Source organism: Chlamydomonas reinhardtii, chromosome 9 (assembly GCF_000002595.2).
Source record: "Chlamydomonas reinhardtii strain CC-503 cw92 mt+ chromosome 9, whole genome shotgun sequence".
NCBI classification, from domain to species: Eukaryota; Viridiplantae; Chlorophyta; class Chlorophyceae; order Chlamydomonadales; family Chlamydomonadaceae; genus Chlamydomonas; species Chlamydomonas reinhardtii.
Genome location: NC_057012.1, coordinates 4440477 through 4459496, shown reverse-complemented (window position 1 = coordinate 4459496; position 19020 = coordinate 4440477). Strand labels below are relative to the sequence as shown.

General features: G+C 63.5%; 2 protein-coding genes across 2 annotated transcripts; one reads left to right on the top strand and one right to left on the bottom strand.

Annotated features, from left to right (window-relative positions):
* Positions 1-127: 127 nt before the first annotated feature.
* CHLRE_09g395658v5 (uncharacterized protein) lies at positions 128-11471 on the top strand. Its single transcript, XM_043065768.1, has 9 exons — positions 128-618; positions 973-1054; positions 1273-1358; positions 1829-1975; positions 2205-2309; positions 2634-2840; positions 3000-3209; positions 3543-6337; positions 6524-11471. Exons 1-9 carry the CDS (start codon positions 613-615, stop codon positions 8835-8837), a joined length of 5952 nt encoding a protein of 1983 aa, XP_042921260.1. The 5' UTR covers positions 128-612; the 3' UTR covers positions 8838-11471.
* Positions 11472-13245: 1774 nt separating this feature from the next.
* On the bottom strand, positions 13246-18957 carry CHLRE_09g395621v5 (uncharacterized protein). Its single transcript, XM_001694642.3, has 8 exons — positions 18440-18957; positions 18057-18156; positions 17813-17902; positions 17361-17624; positions 16886-17071; positions 16578-16703; positions 15388-16277; positions 13246-13902 (listed from the first exon to the last, which is right to left on the bottom strand). Exons 1-7 carry the CDS (start codon positions 18823-18825, stop codon positions 16158-16160), a joined length of 1272 nt encoding a protein of 423 aa, XP_001694694.1. The 5' UTR covers positions 18826-18957; the 3' UTR covers positions 13246-13902; positions 15388-16157.
* Positions 18958-19020: the final 63 nt, after the last annotated feature.

Below are 19020 nucleotides of genomic sequence, written 5' to 3'. Positions count from 1 at the left end.
TGGAATACTCTAATATCGTGCAACATGAACTACAAGGTGTCTGCGCGGAACCCCGCTCGATCAGGCAATCGGGGCAATCCTCGTGGCGATCTTCCAGGTTATTATTTGAGTTCCCACCTACATTAGAATGGAACAGCGATTGTCCCCTACAGCAACTGGGGTGCAAGAGCGACAGGACCTCGAAACTCATGCCTGAACACAATCGAGTTCGTGACCGAGACCTCGTTCTCCTTGCTGGCTGTGTGATAAGAACTTAATCAATACTCGCATATGTTCATATTACCTGCCAACACTACTCGGACGTGTTGGATGTTCCCACCTAATGTTCACAGTGCCTCGGACAAAATGTGTCTCGAGTTTCTAGGTTTGACCCAAAATACTTAGTTTACTGGCGTGTCTGCTGCTCCTGAGGGCTCAGCTGTCGAAAGGCCTGCAGCTTGCGTTTCGCTGACCTGGCCTCGTAAGAGGAAACTCGTCTGGGAAAATCAGTAGCAGCACTCAAGTTGTGATGTTGGAGCCAGCTGCGCCAGGGTTGCATCTATATGGCGCTTCGGCACCACCGAGCCGGGATTTTCAGCTCGCCTGCGCCGCGGAGCCGCGTGTCGCCTGATTATGCAGGTAAGGCAACTCGCCTGCAGCTAGATATCACCTAATGCCATAGCACAGCCAGCAGAATGTGGCACACGCGTTAATGCGCGTCCTGCAAAATCTGCGACGCTCTCCAGCGTAGCTGGCTCAGACTGCAAGTTTATGCTCAAGAGATACACAGCGCCCGCTAGCCGCCTCGACGCGGCGGGTTGGAATACCCCGCCATCGGGTCGAGACGACACGCCGCACATCGCTGCACAGCGTGCAAAGAGTGCGCTTACGTTTCCGGGCCAATAGCTTTCATCACATACAGCCAGCGACACTCCACCCAGGCCAGGCGAACGGAATCCCGTCAATATTGAACAGACTTCTAACTGCTCGCAGGCCCACGGACTAGAGCTGGCGTCGGCCAGCAATCTGCCCATGCAGCGGAGCTATGACTTTGTGTCCGTGATTGACGAGGGCGGTACGTGGGCTTGAATGGCCGGGACATTAGAGGCTGCCGGGCGATCACGGTTGGACCATGCAGCAACTGTCGACACGGTATTACCGTGCCGCTGGCGGGGAGTGGCGGGGAGGTCCACTCGCACGTGTCGGTATCGGTGACACGGCGACACTTGACAACATACGTGTCAGCGTGGTGCTCACATGTACGACCGGGATCCACGCCTGCCCTGTCTGCAGCCTACGGCACGGTCTTTGCGTGCGTGCAACAGCCGGCGGGCACGGTTGTGGCGATCAAGCAATGCAAGCACGCCACGGATCCGCTGGTGCGTCCACACACGGGGGCTAGAAGGCTGGGATGCGGCGAGGGGTGGAGAGAGGGGGCAGGGAGCGTTGTGTACGAAATCCAGGGCTGAATCAAGTGGAACCCGGAAGATGGCGTTGTCTTCACCATTCCCAGCAGGAACAGGGGGCACCAAAACGTAGGGACGAGTGGGCGAGCCGGGGCCAGGGCGGGTGCAGCGATGGAAACGGTTTGGGTCGGCGTCATGTCGGTCATGTGGGCTGGGAGCGCGGCGTGGCTGTAGCGGCGCACTACCTGCCGATTTTCTAGCGATATAGTCTACCGTACATCTCCAATGCCTGCCAATGCCCATGATATCCAATGCCTGCCAATGTAACCCGGCGTTGTGAGCCGCCGCCGCTGCAGCTTCCATTCCCGCGCTTGCTTGCGACTGCGGCTGCGCCTGCTGATGTTGTTGATGTTCCTGCTGCTGCTGCCCCACTGCCGCTTCAGGTGCGGCGGCTGCTCCTTCGCGAGATCCGGATCCTGCGCTCGCTGCCGCGCCACCCGTGTGTGGTCACGCTGCTGGATGCCTTCCGCAGCCACTCCAGCGGACGGCCGCACCTGGTGTTCGAACACATGGAGCGAAGCCTGCACAAGGTGCGTGGATGAACAATATCTGGGCAAGGACTGCGACAAGGTTTTTGCCACGCACTTGTCCAGGAGCTTACTCCCGGAGCGTTGTTTACCTTTACCAGCTTTGCGTCAACTCCGCCCATCCATTTGAATGCCGCCACGCCTCATTGGCCTTAGGTGACATGTACCTCACGCCCTGCCGACCATGTAGGCGCATTAACATTGTGCTTACTAATTCACACGTGCCACGCAGGAACTGGACGCCCGCGGCGGCAACCCGGAGCCCCAGTGCGCCATCAAGACAAAGCTTGTGGCGTGGCAGCTGTTCCAGGGGTTGGCGCACCTGCACTCACAAAAGGTGTGAGATAGTGTTTGCTGTCGTACTGGAGAGTGGGTACCCCAGGAGGGGCGCTGTCATACCGTGCATGGTGGAAAGAGGCAGAAGGCGTGGTCATGCATAAGCATCTGTAGCTTGCAGCGCAGAGGCACCCTTGCTGGATGCCACCCATTGTTGTCGGCATCCATCACCGCCGCCCAGCCTGAACGGCCTTTTCAACTGCATCCGCACCCCCACACGTGCACTACCGGTGTGTGCACGCACACACACACACACACACACACACACACAAATACACACAAAATCACAAATACACACATTCCTTGTGCTGCCCAACACCCACAGGTCGTGCACCGCGACATCAAGCCCGCGAATGTGCTGCTGTCCGGCACGGGCGCCGCGACCGTCGCCAAGCTGTGTGACTTTGGCTTCGCGCGCGAGGTGTCGAGCAGCCGGCCCGAGGCGCAGGAGCGGCTGAGCAGCTACGTGGTGACACGCTGGTACCGAGCCCCGGAGATCCTGGTGGGGGACAGATACGGCATGGCCGCGGACGTAAGTACGGCGGCACGCACGTGTGGTGGGCAGCAGGGTTGCAGACAGAGCCTGTTTGTGGGCTCAGCGGTATGTGCGCAAGACAAGTATGTTTGTTACCGTGCGCTGATGCGCTGCTCACAACCAAGTGAGTCGCTTGGTCCTACTCCTGTATCACAGGTTTGGTCGCTGGGCTGCACGTTGGCTGAAATGGCGGCCGGCGGCGTGCCCCTGTTCCCCGGGGCCTCAACCCTAGACCAACTCGCACGCATCATGCGCTGCTTCGGCCCGCTGGCGCCCAACCAGACGCTGTGCCTGCTCACTGAGAAACGCCTGGCGCCGCTGCGCAAGCCGCCGCCTCGGTCACGTAACCTGGCTGAACGGCTGAAGGTAAGACGAGGACTCTGCGATGCGCTTAGCGTGCTATGGCACGATAGACCGCTAGTCGTTTTCGGCTCGCTTAAACCTTTTCGACTGATGTACCGCTATCCCTTAGCACCAATGTGCCTTGGCCTCCCCTGTTGCCGCCATTGCCCCTGGCCGCAACTGCCTGTGATGTCATTTAACCGCTCCTGCTCCTTTTGCCCGCTCCCGCTCCTATCTCATGCCTCTTTTCATCCACCCAGGGCATCGACCCGCACCTGCTCCATCCTGCTCCTGCTCCTGACCCTGACCCTGATCCTGACCCTCCGCCTGCTCTCCTGTTCTTCCTGCTCCACCCAGGGCATCGACCCCCACCTGCTGGACCTCATCTCATCCTGCCTGACGCTGGACCCCGCCCGCCGGCCCTCGGCGCGCGCGCTGCTGCTGGGCGCCCGCTACTTCCGAGACGTGCCGCTGCTGCTGGCGGGCTCGCCCCTCGCCGCATCTCTGGCGCCCCTGCTCGAGCCCGAGGCCAGCCCGCACCAAGCGCAGCAGCCACGCGTGCAGCAGTCGCAGCACCAGGAGCAGTCTGGTGCGGCGCAGGCGCAGGCGCAGCAACACCAGCGGGCGGCCAGCAAGCGGGCTCACGAGGAGTCCAGCTCTGCCGCTGCAGCAGCAGCCGGTCCGGACAGCGGCCGCGCGGCCCCAGATGCCTCCAGCGGCGTGGCTTACCGGAAGCGCGCGTCCGACTTCCTGCCTCAGACCACTAGCCAAATAGAAACCCATAGCATGCAGACCAAGGCCGCCAGTGACGGCTTCATTGGCGGCGCCGCCAGTCGCACCGCCCCAGCAGCCGCCGCGGCCGCCACGCCCGCCACGGCCGCCACAGCAGCCACGGCAGCCACTGCTGCAGCCGCGCCGGCTGGCGTAGCCGCCGCAGTGGGCGACACGGCGGCTGCGACACGCGTGGGCGCGCACGCACGTATCAGCGAGGTCAAGCCCGCCACGACTGCCGTCCCGGAGGACGCCCCAATGCGCGACTTCGGTGATTTGGGCAACCTACCTGGCCCGCGCCCCAGTAACCCTGGCGGCGGCGCCGGTTTCCGCGGTGGTGCGATGGGCGCACGACCTAGCTACGCGGGCGGCGGCGCCATGCCGGGCTACAGGCCAAGCTATGCCGGCGGCGGTCCTGCCGATCCCAATGTGCCAGACCGTTGGGCTTCCACAATCAGTGAGCCGCCGCCGCGCGGTGGTTACCCGTACGACAGGACGAGCAGCATCGGCGTGGACGGGCTGTCGGCGCCGACGGGCGGCGACGCGCGAAGCACTCTCCTGTCTGGCCCAATGGGCAGTGACCTAGTCATCGTGGGCCGGGGCGGCAGTAGCATGGACACGGCCGGTGGCACCGGCGGCGGCTATGGAAATGGCGGTGACGGCTGCGGAAACAGAACCGCTGCGGCGGCGGCTGTAGCAACAGACGCCGCGGCGCGACACCAGCTACCCAGCGGCTCCGAGCGCATGCTACAGCCGCTTCCGTCGGGCTCCGAGCTGCCGCCGCTGCTGCCCGCGCCGCCAGCGCCGCCGCTACGGCCTCTGGACGAGACGCTACAGCCGCCGATTGCCGTGGGCCCCGTGCAGCACTCACGGCCCAGAGCCGGTGTGCAGGGCCTTGACGAGCCCACGAGCGCGGCCTTGCCCGCGGGAGGCAGTAACTCCTCAAAGCTACGGCAGTTGCTGCTACAGCCGTTCCTGGCCGGTGGCGGCAGCGTCAGCGCCTCCATCGGCCCGCTTCCGCCGCCGCCGGCTGTACAGCCGGCAGCAGCGGCCACTGCCAGCGGTAGCACTGGCGGCGGCGGCATCGATGTAATGAGCAGCAGCGTGCTTAAAAGCCTTCGCGCCACGGGCCGCTCACGTGGCCTGCCGGTCATGGCTGTAGCACCACACGAGGTCGCGGCGGCAGCTGATGAGGCTGCTACTGCTGCCACCGCCGCTACTGCCGCCGGCTCGGGCAGGTTTGCTGAGGGCGCCAGCCAGGGCGATACCTCGGACGACGAAGACGCAATTGAAGCGACTGTGTCGGCCCTGCTTGGCGTCAACACACCAGTGCAGGAAATGGGCAGCAGTAGCTACGGCGAGGGCATTGGCGCTGCACCAGCTGCCGCCGGCGCCTCAGCCGTCAGGCGCCGTGGCAGTGCCGCAACACCGCCTTACGCCGCGTCGCCGTTTACTGCTGAAGCCGGACGCACCGGCGCAGCCGCTTCCGTCGCGGACGCTTCCGCTTCCGCTGTCGCCCGCACGCCGCCGTACAATGTGTCTGTGGTCATTCCAATCCGGTCCTCGCCCCGTGCTGCCTTGGCGGCGGCCGCGCGCCGCTCCAGTTGTGCAGCCGCCATTGGCGGCGGCGTCAACCTATCCGCCGCCGGCGCCGGCACCGGCGGTGGCAACAGTGATGCCATCCTGAGCTCAACCGCCACCAACGGCTACGAAGTGGCTTTGGATGGCCTGGTGACGCTTGGGTCTCCAGCGGTGGCGGCGGTGGCGGCGGTGGCGGCGGCTGCGACAGCGCCAGGCGTGGCGCCGCCGCCCTTCTCGGCATCGCCGTTGGGACCAACATCCGCTGGCGCAGCTGCAGCTGCAACAGTAGCCGCGAGGGCGAGCAGTCTGGGCAACACGGCATCCGGAGGTGAGGCGGCTGCGGCCAGGGCTGCCGTCGCCGTGCCCAACCCTGCGTCTGCGGTCGCCGCGGCTGCGCTGGCGGCGGGGCTGGCGCTGCGGCGGCCGGCCAGGGAGCAGCGGATGGCGGCGGGCGGCCCGCCGCGCGTGGTGCGCGCGAGCGCCAGCATGGTGGAGTTTGTGCCGCCGGCGCCATGGCTGGCACAGCAGCAACACCAATATCAGTACCAGTACCAGCGGCAGCAGCACCAGACGGCGCTGCCGATGCGATACAACACGGCCGGGGGCGGTGTTGCCGTCGATGCCGGGGCAGGCGTGAGCGGCAGCGGCGGCATGGGGCCCGGTGCCATGGCCTCGGGCGTGGGCGGCTCGGCGATGTTTGGTGGCTTGAGCCTGGTTGCCACAAACATCAACAACGACCTGCACCTCCATGCCGAGGCCGGTGACGGATCCAATCGCATCCTCCGGAACCTCGACTTCAGGTAGGTGCAGTTTCAGGTAGTCCCACATGCCCGTATGCACTGACCAGTGCATTAAACACGAACCCGCTCCACCCTGCGACGCTCGGCTAGTACATGTAGGCATATGTCGGTCTCATGCCCATCCTGCCATCCATCCCACCCGTGCTGCCCGCCCTTCCGAACCTCTCCCCATGCGCTCGTTCACAGCATGCTGCCCGACCACCACCAGCAACAGCTGCAGCAGCTCCAACAGCTGCAGCAACAGCAAGCCCAACGAATGCTGCGGCCTCCTGGTGGCGCCGCGCCGCCTGTTTCTATACTGTGCCCTGAGTCTAGCGCCGTCCTCCTTTCTGACATCCTCGCAAGTCCCGCCGGCGCGCCGCCGGCCCTGCCGTCCAGCGCTCTCCTTGTTCACAACCTGTCCTTGCGACGGCCCGGCGCCGCTGCCGCAGCGGCCGCCGCCGCCACGGCCGCCGCCGCCGGGCATCAGCCGCCTCCGCCGCCGCTCGTTCACATGCCGCACGTCCGAGGCGGCATCAGCACGACGGCAACGTCAGTGGCGGCTCTGGTGGCGGGCACGCCAACCTTCGTCTCGGTTACGAACATTTTCGGCAGCATCGCCGCGCACGACGCGGCTACGCTGCCCGGCGGTTATCGCTACAGCTCGGCCAATGCGGCGGGTGCAGGAGGCGCGGCGGCGGCGGCGGTTGGTACTGGTGGCGGCGGCGGCGCCGGCGGTTCGGCCATGGCCCAGTTTCAGGCGACGGAGCGTTTTCACGAGACCCTGTACGAAGGCGAGGAGGGCGGCGGCGGCGACGACTCGAAGGGCGGCGACCCTGCTGGCGGCGGCGGCGTGCCGCCGCGGCTGTTGCAGAATCACATGGAGGTCTTCATGCAACAACAGCGGCCGCAACAGCCGCAGCAGCAGCAAATGCAGCCGCAGTTGCTACAGCAGGTGCCGCAGCCGCAGCAGCAGATTTCATGGGACCACCAGCGAGGCCCCACGCCTTCTAGCGCGTCCACCGTGGGCGGCCTCAACAGCGGCGTCGTTGCCACCGGCGCCAACAATGGCAGCGGCTCACCCACCGCGGCCGCAGCGCGTGTGTCGCAGCTCCTAGACCTGGCCGCAGCAGGCCGCGCCGGCGTCGGCGTTGCCGTGTCGGCAGCAGAAGCGTACAGCAGTGGCAGCGGGCAGCAGCGAGGGCTGCAGGCGCTTCAAGCCGGCAGTAGCAGGCCAGGCCTCGCCGGCGTGCCAGTGGCACCCGGATCCATCCTACCCGGGATGGAGTGCAGCGGCGGCGGCGCGGCCGCCGTCGCCGGAGGCGCCACTTCCAACGGTCCGTCCAGCAACACCGTCAGCGGCGGGGGTAACGGCTACGTCATCGGCGCGGCGGCGGCCGGCGCGGCGCTGAGTGGCGGCGGCGGCCTGGGCGCCGGCGGCAACAGCGGCAGCAGCGGCCGCATGCGGGTTGGGGAGGTGGTCCTGAGCGCGCTGGGGAGCGGCAGCTGCGGCGTCAGCCGCCTGAACGGCCGGGCTCTTGGCGCCACCTCCACGGCGCTGGAGGTGTTGAGTGAGGAGGAAGCGGTGACGGCGGCGGACGACTCGACTGCCGGCTCAGCACAGCAGCAGCACAGCGCGTCGCTGCAGGCAGCGCAGCAGGCCCAGCTGCAGCAGCAGCAGCAGGTGACGCGGCAGCAGCTGCACGCCGGCACCGCCGCCGCCATCTCCATGGCGGGCGTGGCGGCGCCAATGTCGGCAGCCGGTGTGCAGGCACCGCCGCCGCCCCTGTTCGCGCGCGCGTCGTCCAGGCTTGGCCAGCTGTCGCGCCTAAGCCGCAGCGCCACCGACGCCGCCGGGCTTCTTAGTGGTCCTGCCACAGCCACCGCACCCGGCGACGTTGTTATTGGTGCCGGTGCTGCGCTCGGGAATGGCAGTAGCACGGCCGCCCGTAGTGTGTCGCTGCTGATTGGTGTCGGCGCCGGCGCAGGTCCTGCGAGCGGCACCCAGACTCTAAGCCGCTTTGCGACGGAGCAGCAGCTGCAGTCACAGCAGCTGCCATCCGGCTGTGCCTCCACCGGTTACGTCCGCCTGATTTCGGTTGCGGGCGAGCAAGGCAATGGGTGCGTTACTGAGGCCGGCGGCGGCGGTAACGCGAGTAACGGCGCCGCCGCCGCCGCCGCTGGAGGTCTGGCGGCGTCGTCTCGCCGGCTGCTGGCCACCGCGACCGTGCAGCCAGCCCAGCCACCCCCGGCGGCTGCCGCTGGCGCCGTGGCAGCCGTGGCCCCTGTGGAGGTGTTGGCGGCGCCGGCGCCGGCGGCCACTTCAACCGCGGCCAACACCCATGTTACCGGGCTTGGAGCCAGGGGCCCGGTTGTGACCGGGGACGCGCGCGCATTGCAACAGCAGCAGCAGCAGCAGCGGCAGCAGCCGACTCAGGGCCGCCGGGCCGGCGCTGGCATTGGCGGCTTGCTGGCGCGTCTGTTTGCATGCGGTGGGCGTGGAAGCCTGCCTGCGGAGTGAGGCCGAGGGCCTTTGCTGGGCGCTGGAGGATTAGCATGTAGAGCGGCACAACCGCTGCACGGGGGTATTGCTGCGACTTGACTGCATCACTACCCAGCAGGCAAGGCGGGTCCTGCACTTGCTACTATACCTGGGCTCGAGTGCGTATGCACTCGGCGAGCGCGGCTTTAAAAACGGAGCGCTGGAGAATGTACAAATGAATGTACTAGCGGGTGAACGTACTAACTGCTACGGATCGGCAAAGTGTGGGCTGGAGACACGGCGGTATGTGGACACGTCGGCATGGCAGGCAGCATTTCAGCAGCTTTGATGGATTGCGTGACTGTACGGTTGGTTAACTGTCTGGCTGCCCTTAATTTATGGATCAGTGGGTCACTGCTCAATGCAGGCCTGCCTAGGCTTTGCCCTACAATTTCAATGATGAGCAATGCATGACGCCGGCACGCACAAGCAGGGGCCCGCAATGCCCTGACAGCCTGACGTGCCAGTTTTCCCCCCTAATCCTGATGCTACGATTGGCCTTCCGACGCGCTATTCTTAGCTTCTTGATGCCTACGCCCATCGTGGCGAAACTTCGCAGGACGGTACTTAATTTCGTTTGCCTTTCGCGGTTTGGAGGTTGCCCATGAGATTAGAGAGCGCGCACGCCGAGGTTGTGTGCCAGGAACATGCCGCAAAGCTCAACGTTGTCATCCGGAACGTGTCAGAACACATGCTTGCATTAGTATAAAGCCTGGCTGTAGCAAGCAGCCAGAGCTGATGAGAGATGCGTGCAAGAGCACAAGGCCGTGCCCAGTGGATCACACCTGAGTGGGGTTGCGTCGGCCTAGAGGCAGGCATGCAAAAGGTGCATGTGCATGAGTGCAAAACGCTTGTACGTGTGCACTCGATGAAGGTGGAAGGTGAGACCGGACGAGCGCAGTGCACGTTGAGCAGCTGTGTACGATGGCGGTGGATCGGGCCAGGTTCGCTTAGCGCGTCACAAGCAGCTCAGGCTGCACCGAGGGAGCCGTGTGCACCGCGTGCACCGTGCATGACATGGACGGCCGTGCGCCACTGTGGCGTTGTTGGATGAGTTGCCTCCAAGACGGACCGGTGGTGAGCCGCGCGACACGATTTGCTGAATCATATGCTTTGAGTGCCCTGGGTCAGGTCCGGGCATGTGTTTCGTGTGCGCACGCCTTACACTACGCATGCGTACTTGGGGCGCTAGGTGCGGCGCCGCATGTACTGGGCCTTGCCTGTTGCATGCTCTGTCGCTTATGCAACAGATTCGCGGGTTCCGTGGGTTCCCCGTGGAAAGAAGTGAGAGTCGGTGTGAAAGGCGGTGGGCATAATTATTATAGTCTGTACGTAATCCGTTGTTTTAGCTGAAACTCGGCCAGGGTAACCTGCTATGCCGTGCGAACTCTTATCTCGAGCAAGTGAACCCGGATGACGCGCCGCGTAAAGAAAAAACAGGAGAAGCAAGCCTGTGTTGTGGACCACACATGCAATCTACGGTATGTTTAATTGAGCCCCTTGGGGACTGCGGTAATTGCTCAACCGTGCCTGTTGTTGCTGTGGCTAGTGCTGGCACTGTCCTGGGAGCGACAGCACGCAATGTCAGTGTGTGTGTGTGCGTGTGTGTGTTAGAAAGAAGATCAAGAAGCGCGTGTGTGTGTTTGTGTGCGGCTGTGAGGCACGGTGCGCAAGGTGCTGGCCGCGCGCATGCTGTTGGCAGGCTGGTGTGTGGGCGTGTGCTTGTGCGTGTGCGTGTGTGTGTGTGTGTGTGTGTGTGTGTGTGTGTGTGTGTGTGGCTGTGTGGCTGTGTGTGGCTGTGGTCGTGCAGAGGGAGTCACACAGGTTGTTGGGTTAATGGATGGCTGCCGTGACTTCTGAGTTCAGTGCTGGTGACGTAGGCTTCCGGCGGAATGGAGGCAGCCGCGATACCGTACTACCTGCTTTTAGTGCAATAAATCCTACTTCTTGGTTTTTGCTGTAGTTTTTGCTGTAGTACATGGGACAATCTAATTGACAGAGGGAGTTCTAATGGGTCTGGGGTGGGATATCGTATATGCTGTGCAACCATAGTTAATTTGGGCTGGGCTTGAGCTCCACACAATAAGTTGGCGATGAGAGAGCTCTGGCGAGTGATGAGTCGCAAACCGCATCAACTGCCAGATGCGGAAGCAGTGCATGGGTGGCGGTGTTTGATTTGCACGGCGCTGCAAGATGGAGGCAACCCGTATGACGCGCGAAGCATTCCCTTAAGCGCGGATGTATATACCAGGCGTCAGGACGGCGATGAGGGCGGCGGGCAACCAATCAATTTGTTGTTGAGATTGACTACGGAAAGCGGTGTGCACAACCCATCTCACGTTACGCAGAGCTCTTGTTGTTGATATGCGTGGGTTGCGCATTTGAGCAGTACCGTAATGACACGCTTTGGCAGCCCTACTGTTGTAGAGATTGAGGGGTGCATCTCACCCCTGCAGTGGTTGCATTTGATTTCTGCGCTTAGCAGTTCCCGGCGTACCGTAAACGCATGCCGCATATTCACCCAACCTTCTGCTGATCCATCAGAGGTGACCGCATTAGCAACCACCGGGCGGGCCAATGGCTTGACGCCTGTGCTTGTAACACGCCGTTAACACAGCGTCGTGTGCAGAGGCGACCGCAGTCGTGTACGTCATGGGTAGGGCGGTGCAGCTGTGAGCAGCTCCCACCCTTATGTGCTAGGCGTCATGCCGTCAGCCCCACCGGCCCACCCTCACTCGGAGCACCGGTAAAATGCATAAGCTGCCATTGCCTGGCATGGCCCCTGCCAACACCGCTGGCACGCCGCGGTGCTGTCTGTTGACGCACGCACGGGATATGCGATCACATTGCGCCCGGACCAATGCCCGTCGTACGCCGTAAGTCACACAGGAATCGGCCAGTATGGTGACCACGTGCTTGACTTTGTGAACGACTACCCGGTCACCATCCCCGTCGCCGTCGTGGGCCTCGCCTTCTTCGGCCTGGTGCCGGTCCGGATGCCGGTCCGGCCCTTGGCTTCAGCAGCTTGCGACCGCGGTCCTGTTCTGCGTGTCCTGATGGTTTCCGCTCGAGCGCAGCGAGTTGTCGGAAACCAAGGTCCTGCGCTCGGAGTGTGCACAGTTGTGGGCCCCGAAGGGGCGTGGCGTGTGTGTTTGTTGTTTGGGGCCCATGCGCGGCATGGCCGGTGGGCCCGGTGAAGTAGCGGAGCGCTGTGTCGCGCTCGCCACTTTGCGAGTTTCGTTCTGTCAGTACTGACGCCGTCGTTCCTGGCTACGCTCTATCTTTGCGTGGCTACATGGCGGTTCGGGCTCGCCCTCCCAACCCCGCACGAAGACCGCAGTTCTCTGCTTGCAGGTACCCTCTCCGGCGGCGGAGCCGCACTAGGGCGCAGAAGTCGCGTCCAGCGACCTGCACCCCAAGGCACTCCGCCCATCAAATTTGATACCCTCTATTTACAGAACTGCCCCGCACTCTGTAAGCTGCTTCCTAGGCCGAGAACGCTTGCTGCCGTACCCCTATCAAACGCACCGTCCTCCCTGCGCGTATTGTCCAGCCTGCTGTACGGTTTGACAAACCCTTTCGAATGGTGTTGAGAAAAGGCTACAGTCAGTGGCGGTTTTCAGGAATGCCGGTTTTTCCCTCGCGCTTCCCAGCCATGCCAGCTAAATGCCTGGGTATTGGGATTGATAATCCAGTTGATACCTGGCAGCAGGGCAGCGCGCGGTGGGTAGCTGCTCCCCTCGCGCATTGCATGGGTGCAAATTCATGCTTTTGCGCAGGGGGCACGATGCCCTCATAAATCCTACGCGCGCAAGGTTGGGAGTCATTGCCCACCCGTATCCCAACAAGCTATGCATACCCAAGCTGCTACACCACAGGGCTGTCGCCGGCAACCTATGGCGCGAAAGCTGGCTTGCTGTCACAATGGGCCTTTTTCCCAGCCTCGCAGCGTGGGCGTGGCTACCTAGAACCCGCATGCACGCTGGAGAGCGCCCAGGAACATCTGCGCTATGGAAGGGGCCTTGGGGGTACTGTCCCACGATGGGACTTACCGGGTCGGGATCAACGCGCTCCCGCGCGGGAGAGGTCGGGCTGGCGCCGGTGTCTGTTTGGACGCGACTTTTGCGCCCTAGTGACGGGGAAAGCGGCACCAGGATTGGAAGGGCGGGCCCGCGCGCATGAGCTCCAGGCTTCCAGTGCTGCTATCTATGGCGTATGTGAGAATTGTTGGTGCAAGCGGCCAGCGAAAAGGCGCTGGGCAGCGTTGCTAATTGCTTGCATTTCGGTCGGCATTTGGTGCGAGCCCTTGGGATTGGGCTACGCGATGTGGTCTACACATAATGGTGCATCTCACTTAGATTATAGCAGGAGTGGTGCGGCAGTGCCGACTGCAAGGGTAACTTTGTCCAGGCATGCCCCGCGACATGCTAAAATGGAGTGCCCGCCAGCGTCACCGATATACAAACGCTTCTTGGCAGTCCTGCCTATTACTATAGAGAGCCTGTATGTGCAAGTACATCGCAGCCAGGGTGCGGTCTCCATGCCGCATGGGTTGTGCAATAGGGTGGTTGACACGCGTGCCGACCACCAAGCTGCGACTGCCTGTCAGGCCACGCCACGGTAATGCTCTCTGGTGCGGGCCGCTGCATATAGCGCACAACCAATGTATATAACTACACACAAATTGGCGTGGTCGGGTGCACCGCCGGTGGAGTGATATCACCGTCGCAGACATGTCAGCATCCCCGCACTCGCACACGTCAAGCACCCTCAACCGTTCGCAACCGGCATGCAGCAGCCTAACTATACAGCACGGCCCCCAGCTCCCCATCATACAAGCATCGGCCCCGAGTCAAAGCAGCAGTGGAAGGCCAGGCGCTGGATCTAACTCCTGAACACAATGCAGTGCACCACAGGGCAGCGCCAACAGCGCACCATACCACCGCGGCTTTTCCTCCCATCCCTGGTCACACCACGATGGGGACCAGGACTGTGGCCAATCGTGCATGGCCCCCCAGTTGCAGCGCCAGGGCGTGATGCCGGCCTACCTGGTGCAGAGGGCGGGCGGAGGGGAGAGCGGTAGAGTGATGGGCGGACGCTAACAGGCGGTGGGGTGGTGCCAGTCTGAACATGGGTATGCCACGTGCTCGTGGCGAACCCTGGATCAAACCCCGCCGGTTTGCCGTGCCCCCCGCCCGTCACTAGGGCGCAGAAGTCCCGTCCAGCGACCTGCACCCCAAGGCACTCCGCCCATCAAATTTGATACCCTCTATTTACAGAACTGCCCCGCACTCTGTAAGCTGCTTCCTAGGCCGAGAACGCTTGCTGCCGTACCCCTATCAAACGCACCGTCCTCCCTGCGCGTATTGTCCAGCCTGCTGTACGGTTTGACAAACCCTTTCGAATGGTGTTGAGAAAAGGCTACAGTCAGTGGCGGTTTTCAGGAATGCCGGTTTTTGGGCTGAGCCCCCTGAGCGAAGCGATCCAGGGGGGGCGAAGCCCCCCAGGATTGCCCCTGTCCGTGCCGGTGCCTGCCTGCGTCGACAAAAAGTACCATACTGGCACAAACCGCGAGCGCCACGTATTATTAATTGCTATTCCCCATTGTAGAAAAATAGGCGGCAGGGAAAACTCGGCCGGAGCGAGAAGCGACCTCGTGAGTCCATGGACATCTTGACTTTCTTCAGTTCGCGAGTATAGCTCTCGGCCCCTAAATATCTTACATCCATGTATCAAAACATGTCGACGACAAGCGTCTTGGGGCAAGAATGTCGAAATTGTTTGCAACAGCCAAACCATGCGTCCCCGAGCCTTACATGTGTCGCGGCCCGGGATCCCGCGCCCGAGCCCGGCTAGCCGTTTGCGGTGCTTGAGTGGGATGTGGGTGAGGTGCATTTGGGATATCATGGACCGTGAAGTGGCGTGGGTAAGGTGGCGTGGCGTGGCGGGGACAGGGCATGTCGGTGCCTCGGCACGGCGTTGGCATAGTGGCCAGTCCCGCTGGATGGGCTTGCAAGGGTGCTGTTCATGTCGCCGGTGCCCATCGTCACATCCCCTTGCGCTACATGGGGCTCAGCCCATTTTCCAGCTGTACAAAGCTGACACCCCTTGTTCCCTCGCGCTTCCCAGCCATGCCAGCTAAATGCCTGGGTATTGGGATTGATAATCCAGTTGATACCTGGCAGCAGGGCAGCGCGCGGTGGGTAGCTGCTCCCCTCGCGCATTGCATGGGTGCAAAATTCATGCTTTTGCGCAGGGGGCAGGATGCCCTCATAAATCCTACGCGCGCAAGGTTGGGAGTCATTGCCCACCCGTACCCCAACAAGCTATGCATACCCAAGCTGCTACACCACAGGGCTGTCGCCGGCAACCCATGGCGCGAAAGCTGGCTTGCTGTCACAATGGGCCTTTTTCCCAGCCTCGCAGCGTGGGCGTGGCTACCTAGAACCCGCATGCACGCTGGAGAGCGCCCAGGAACATCTACGCTATGGAAGGGGCCTTGGGGGTACTGTCCCACGATGGGACTTACCGGGTCGGGATCAACGCGCTCCCGCGCGGGAGAGGTCGGGCTGGCGCCGGTGTCTGTTTGGACGCGACTTTTGCGCCCTAGTGCCGCCCTCAAATTGTAACACGACGCAATGCATGGAAACAGCCACATTACCATCTTCCGGGCGCCTCCAGCGGTCCTGTTGCATTCCATGTTTACAGCCAACACGGCATAGCACACTGCGGCATATGCCCACAGCACCAGCGACTTCGCGACCCTCGCGGCCGCCCGCGGCCCTGCCAGCCCGCCGCGCCCGCTGCCAGCCCGTGTGCGCTGCAGCCCGCAGCCAGACCAACACACACCTTGACCAGCTCACCAGCCGCCGCAACCGCGAGTACCGCACAGCGCCAAAACCGGTGAAACTGGTGGTCTCACTCGGACTTCCTGATGTACTCTTTCGCCCATTGTTTGCATTGTACCATCCGCACGCATGTGGGGTATCTGGCCATGCTTTGTGTCGTGATCCATGTGCGTCATTCCGCTTTGTGCGTGACCAGCTCTAGATAGGAATACAACGGCAGAGCGCCAAAACCTCAGCGGCACATGCCTGCAATGGCAGCGCGCTGTTTCCGTCCTCTCCCGCTCTGAACACCGCAAGCGGTTCGCCCCACGCGGCTGGCCTCAAGTCCAACCCGCCTCAGTCCAGCCCGCCTCACTCTAGCCCCTTTCCAGCCCCTCATCCAGCCCCTCTCCACCACCACGCCGCCACCACGCCGCCACCACGCTGCCAGCGGCTGACTCACATCATGGCATCACCCGCATGGCCGCAGCTTGCTGTTGCCAGCCCCGCGCGGGTTGGCGTCCCGGTAGTCGTCCCAGGCACGTGCCTTGACCTTGTCCTCCTCGTCCTCCTCGTCAGAGTCGAGTGCGGCCTGTGCACCATACAGCGACGGGCAGGTTACAGTTGGTGGCTGTGCAATTGGTGGTCGTGGGCAGTCGAGGAATGCGAGTGCAGTGTGGGCGAGGGCGTGGGCTCGGCGGAGCAGTGTCCGCCGTCAAGTGCCTGGCGGGGTCTGGACCAGCGGTGCGGTCCCGGCGCGCAAGCGCCACCGGAACGGCACGCTGCCCCCCAGCTCAACACAACACATTCCTTGGCAGCTGCACTTCTTCAGGGGAAGCAGGCGAACACAGAGGCAGCGCCACGCCACGCCACGCCGCAACCCAGTACCCACCCGGCGCGCCGCCTCCTTGGCCTCCGCCTTGGCCTGCCGCGCCTCCCGCTCCATTGCCTCGCGGCCCTCGATCTCGCCCGCCTCCTCCACCGTGAGCGTGGGCAGGATGTGGCTGGGCTTGAACACCTGGGGGCATTGGGGGTGATAACGAAGGGGCATGTTGCTTTACCGTACCCAATAAGAAAGAAGAGACACGAGGGAGGCCCACGCTCCCCCCCTGAGGCCCGAGAGAGGTGGCGGCGCAGTCCCGCCCTGAGCGCCACCACTGCCCCAAAGGTCGCCACCGCCATCGGTGTTGCCGTACTCACGTCCCGTGCCATCTGCGCCCGCCGCCCGCCGTCCAGGTCCCTGCAAATGCCCCGCAGCTTCTCCATCAGCATCACCCGCTCCGCCTCGCTGGGCCCATTGGCGCTGCTGGCGCTGCCGCCCGGCCGGCCCGAGCCGGACGGCCCCGCCGCCGCCTCCCGCGCCGCCACGTGCTGCAGCATCTCGTCCTACGCAGACCATAACAGACCAGACGGAGCAGGTCAGGCCAGACCAGATATCAAGAGCCGGGGGTGTGTTTTCGGGCCACAGCATTCAGTTATGCGGGGTGATATAGGATGATACAGGGCGGTGCAGGACGGTGCAGCTGGCCCAGATGACAATTTGGGCATGCGAGCATATGGGATCCGGGCGCCCCCGCCACCAGGACCCCACCCATTGCCGCCCCCAAAGGCTGCTGAGCAGGAAAGCGCACCCGCACCCGCACCTGCACCCGCACTCCAACACCCACCCACTCACCTCCTGCTTGAGGGAGGTCTGCGTGTCCAGCGCCTGCAGCACACACAGCTCCACACGCCACTTCCACAGCTGCCGCTCGTCCTCCTCATCCAGCGCGCCGCCGCCGCCCGCCCCTCGTGACGCCGCCGCCGCCACCGCGCTACCGGGCCCCGTGCCCGCCGCGCCGCCAGCGGCCGCCGCCGCTGCGGCGGGCCCTGCCACGGCTGCGCCGTCGGCGCCGCCCCGCGTGATGCCCGGAGCGGTGCCAGCTGCCGCCGCCTCGTCCTGGAGATATGACACACGACAGCATGACCCGTTTGTTGATGACTTGAATGCCATCATTCGTCAGAAAGGAGGCCCCGGGTCATGTTCCCCTCACTATCACAAGACATCGAAGTCGGAGAGCCCCACATGGCAGAGCCACGCCCCCGCCTGGGCCTCCAACCTATGCCCCGCCCTCTTGCCGCGCCCACCTCGCGCTCCTGCGCCGCCGCCGCCGCCCGCCGCGCCTCCAGCCCCGCCAACGCCGCGCTCAGCGCCTTTTCCCGCTTAAACTTCTCGACCTGGTGTTGGAAGAGGCGTTAATGGCCAAGCGGCGTCGGGCAGCAGCTTGACAGCAACAATCCTGGCGCCGGCACGCGCCCACCCCATTCCAGACCCCACGACCCTTTGCCCCCACTTAACCTCTGCCTCCTCCGACGCCCCACACCCACGCACCTTGAAGGTGCGCTTGGCCGCGGGGTCGGGCGCCGCGCCGCTGGCCGCCGCATCCATCGCGTTGCGGCCCAGCACACCCAGCATGTCGTACTGCTCACACCTGTGCGGCGTGGGAGGAGGGAGGGGGGCGCCCGTCGCGTTGGTGGTGGTGAGATGGTGGGCATCATTTGCTAGGAGTGGTGTTGGTGGCGGCGGTGCCAGCAAAGTCCCGGTGCGGTGCGATGCGGGCCTGCGGCCATGGAACAAGCGCCCCCATCACCGAGGCCCTCGGCACGCGTGTGCCCTTCACACGCGTGTGCCTGCTCGTGTGGCTTTAGCCTATCAGGCCCGAGCGTGTGCCGCGCTATCGTGTTTGCTCGAGCTGCTCGCTGTTGCGCACCTACCTGTGTAGGAAGGTCCCAAGGGCCGGCAGCGCTCTGTGCACCGCCGACAGCCGGGCCACTGCCGCGCTGCCGCTCGCGCCCGGGGTGACGGGCGCCGCCGATAGTAGGCTGCCGATGTAAAACGGCACAAGCAGGAACTTAACATCCGCCGTCGCCAGGTCGTCGGCGTCCTCGTTGGAGCTGAAGATGCCTGCCGACTCCACTGCCGACTGAGTGCGCGCCAGCAGCGCCAGCGCCGAGTCAATTAGATCTGGATCCCGCGACACCACGAGCTGGTCCTGCTGTGCATACACCACCTGGCAGCGGCTGAACAAGACGCCGAGCGGCAAGCCCGCCTCCCCGCCTCCCGGGTCATTGTCTTGTAATAGCGTGCGCAGTTGCTCCATCTATGCTACCAGTTGTTAGTACGTAGCAACAATTAACGACCTGAGTGACCGTATCGTCAGTCAGCGTCCAGACAGGTCTGAGTTCCACAGATGATGATTATATGCCTGCTCAAAGGCAACTCAAGTCAGAAGTTCACCGGTTATCCTTATGGTTGATGCACAAACTCAACGCCATTGCACCTTACAACCCGCAGT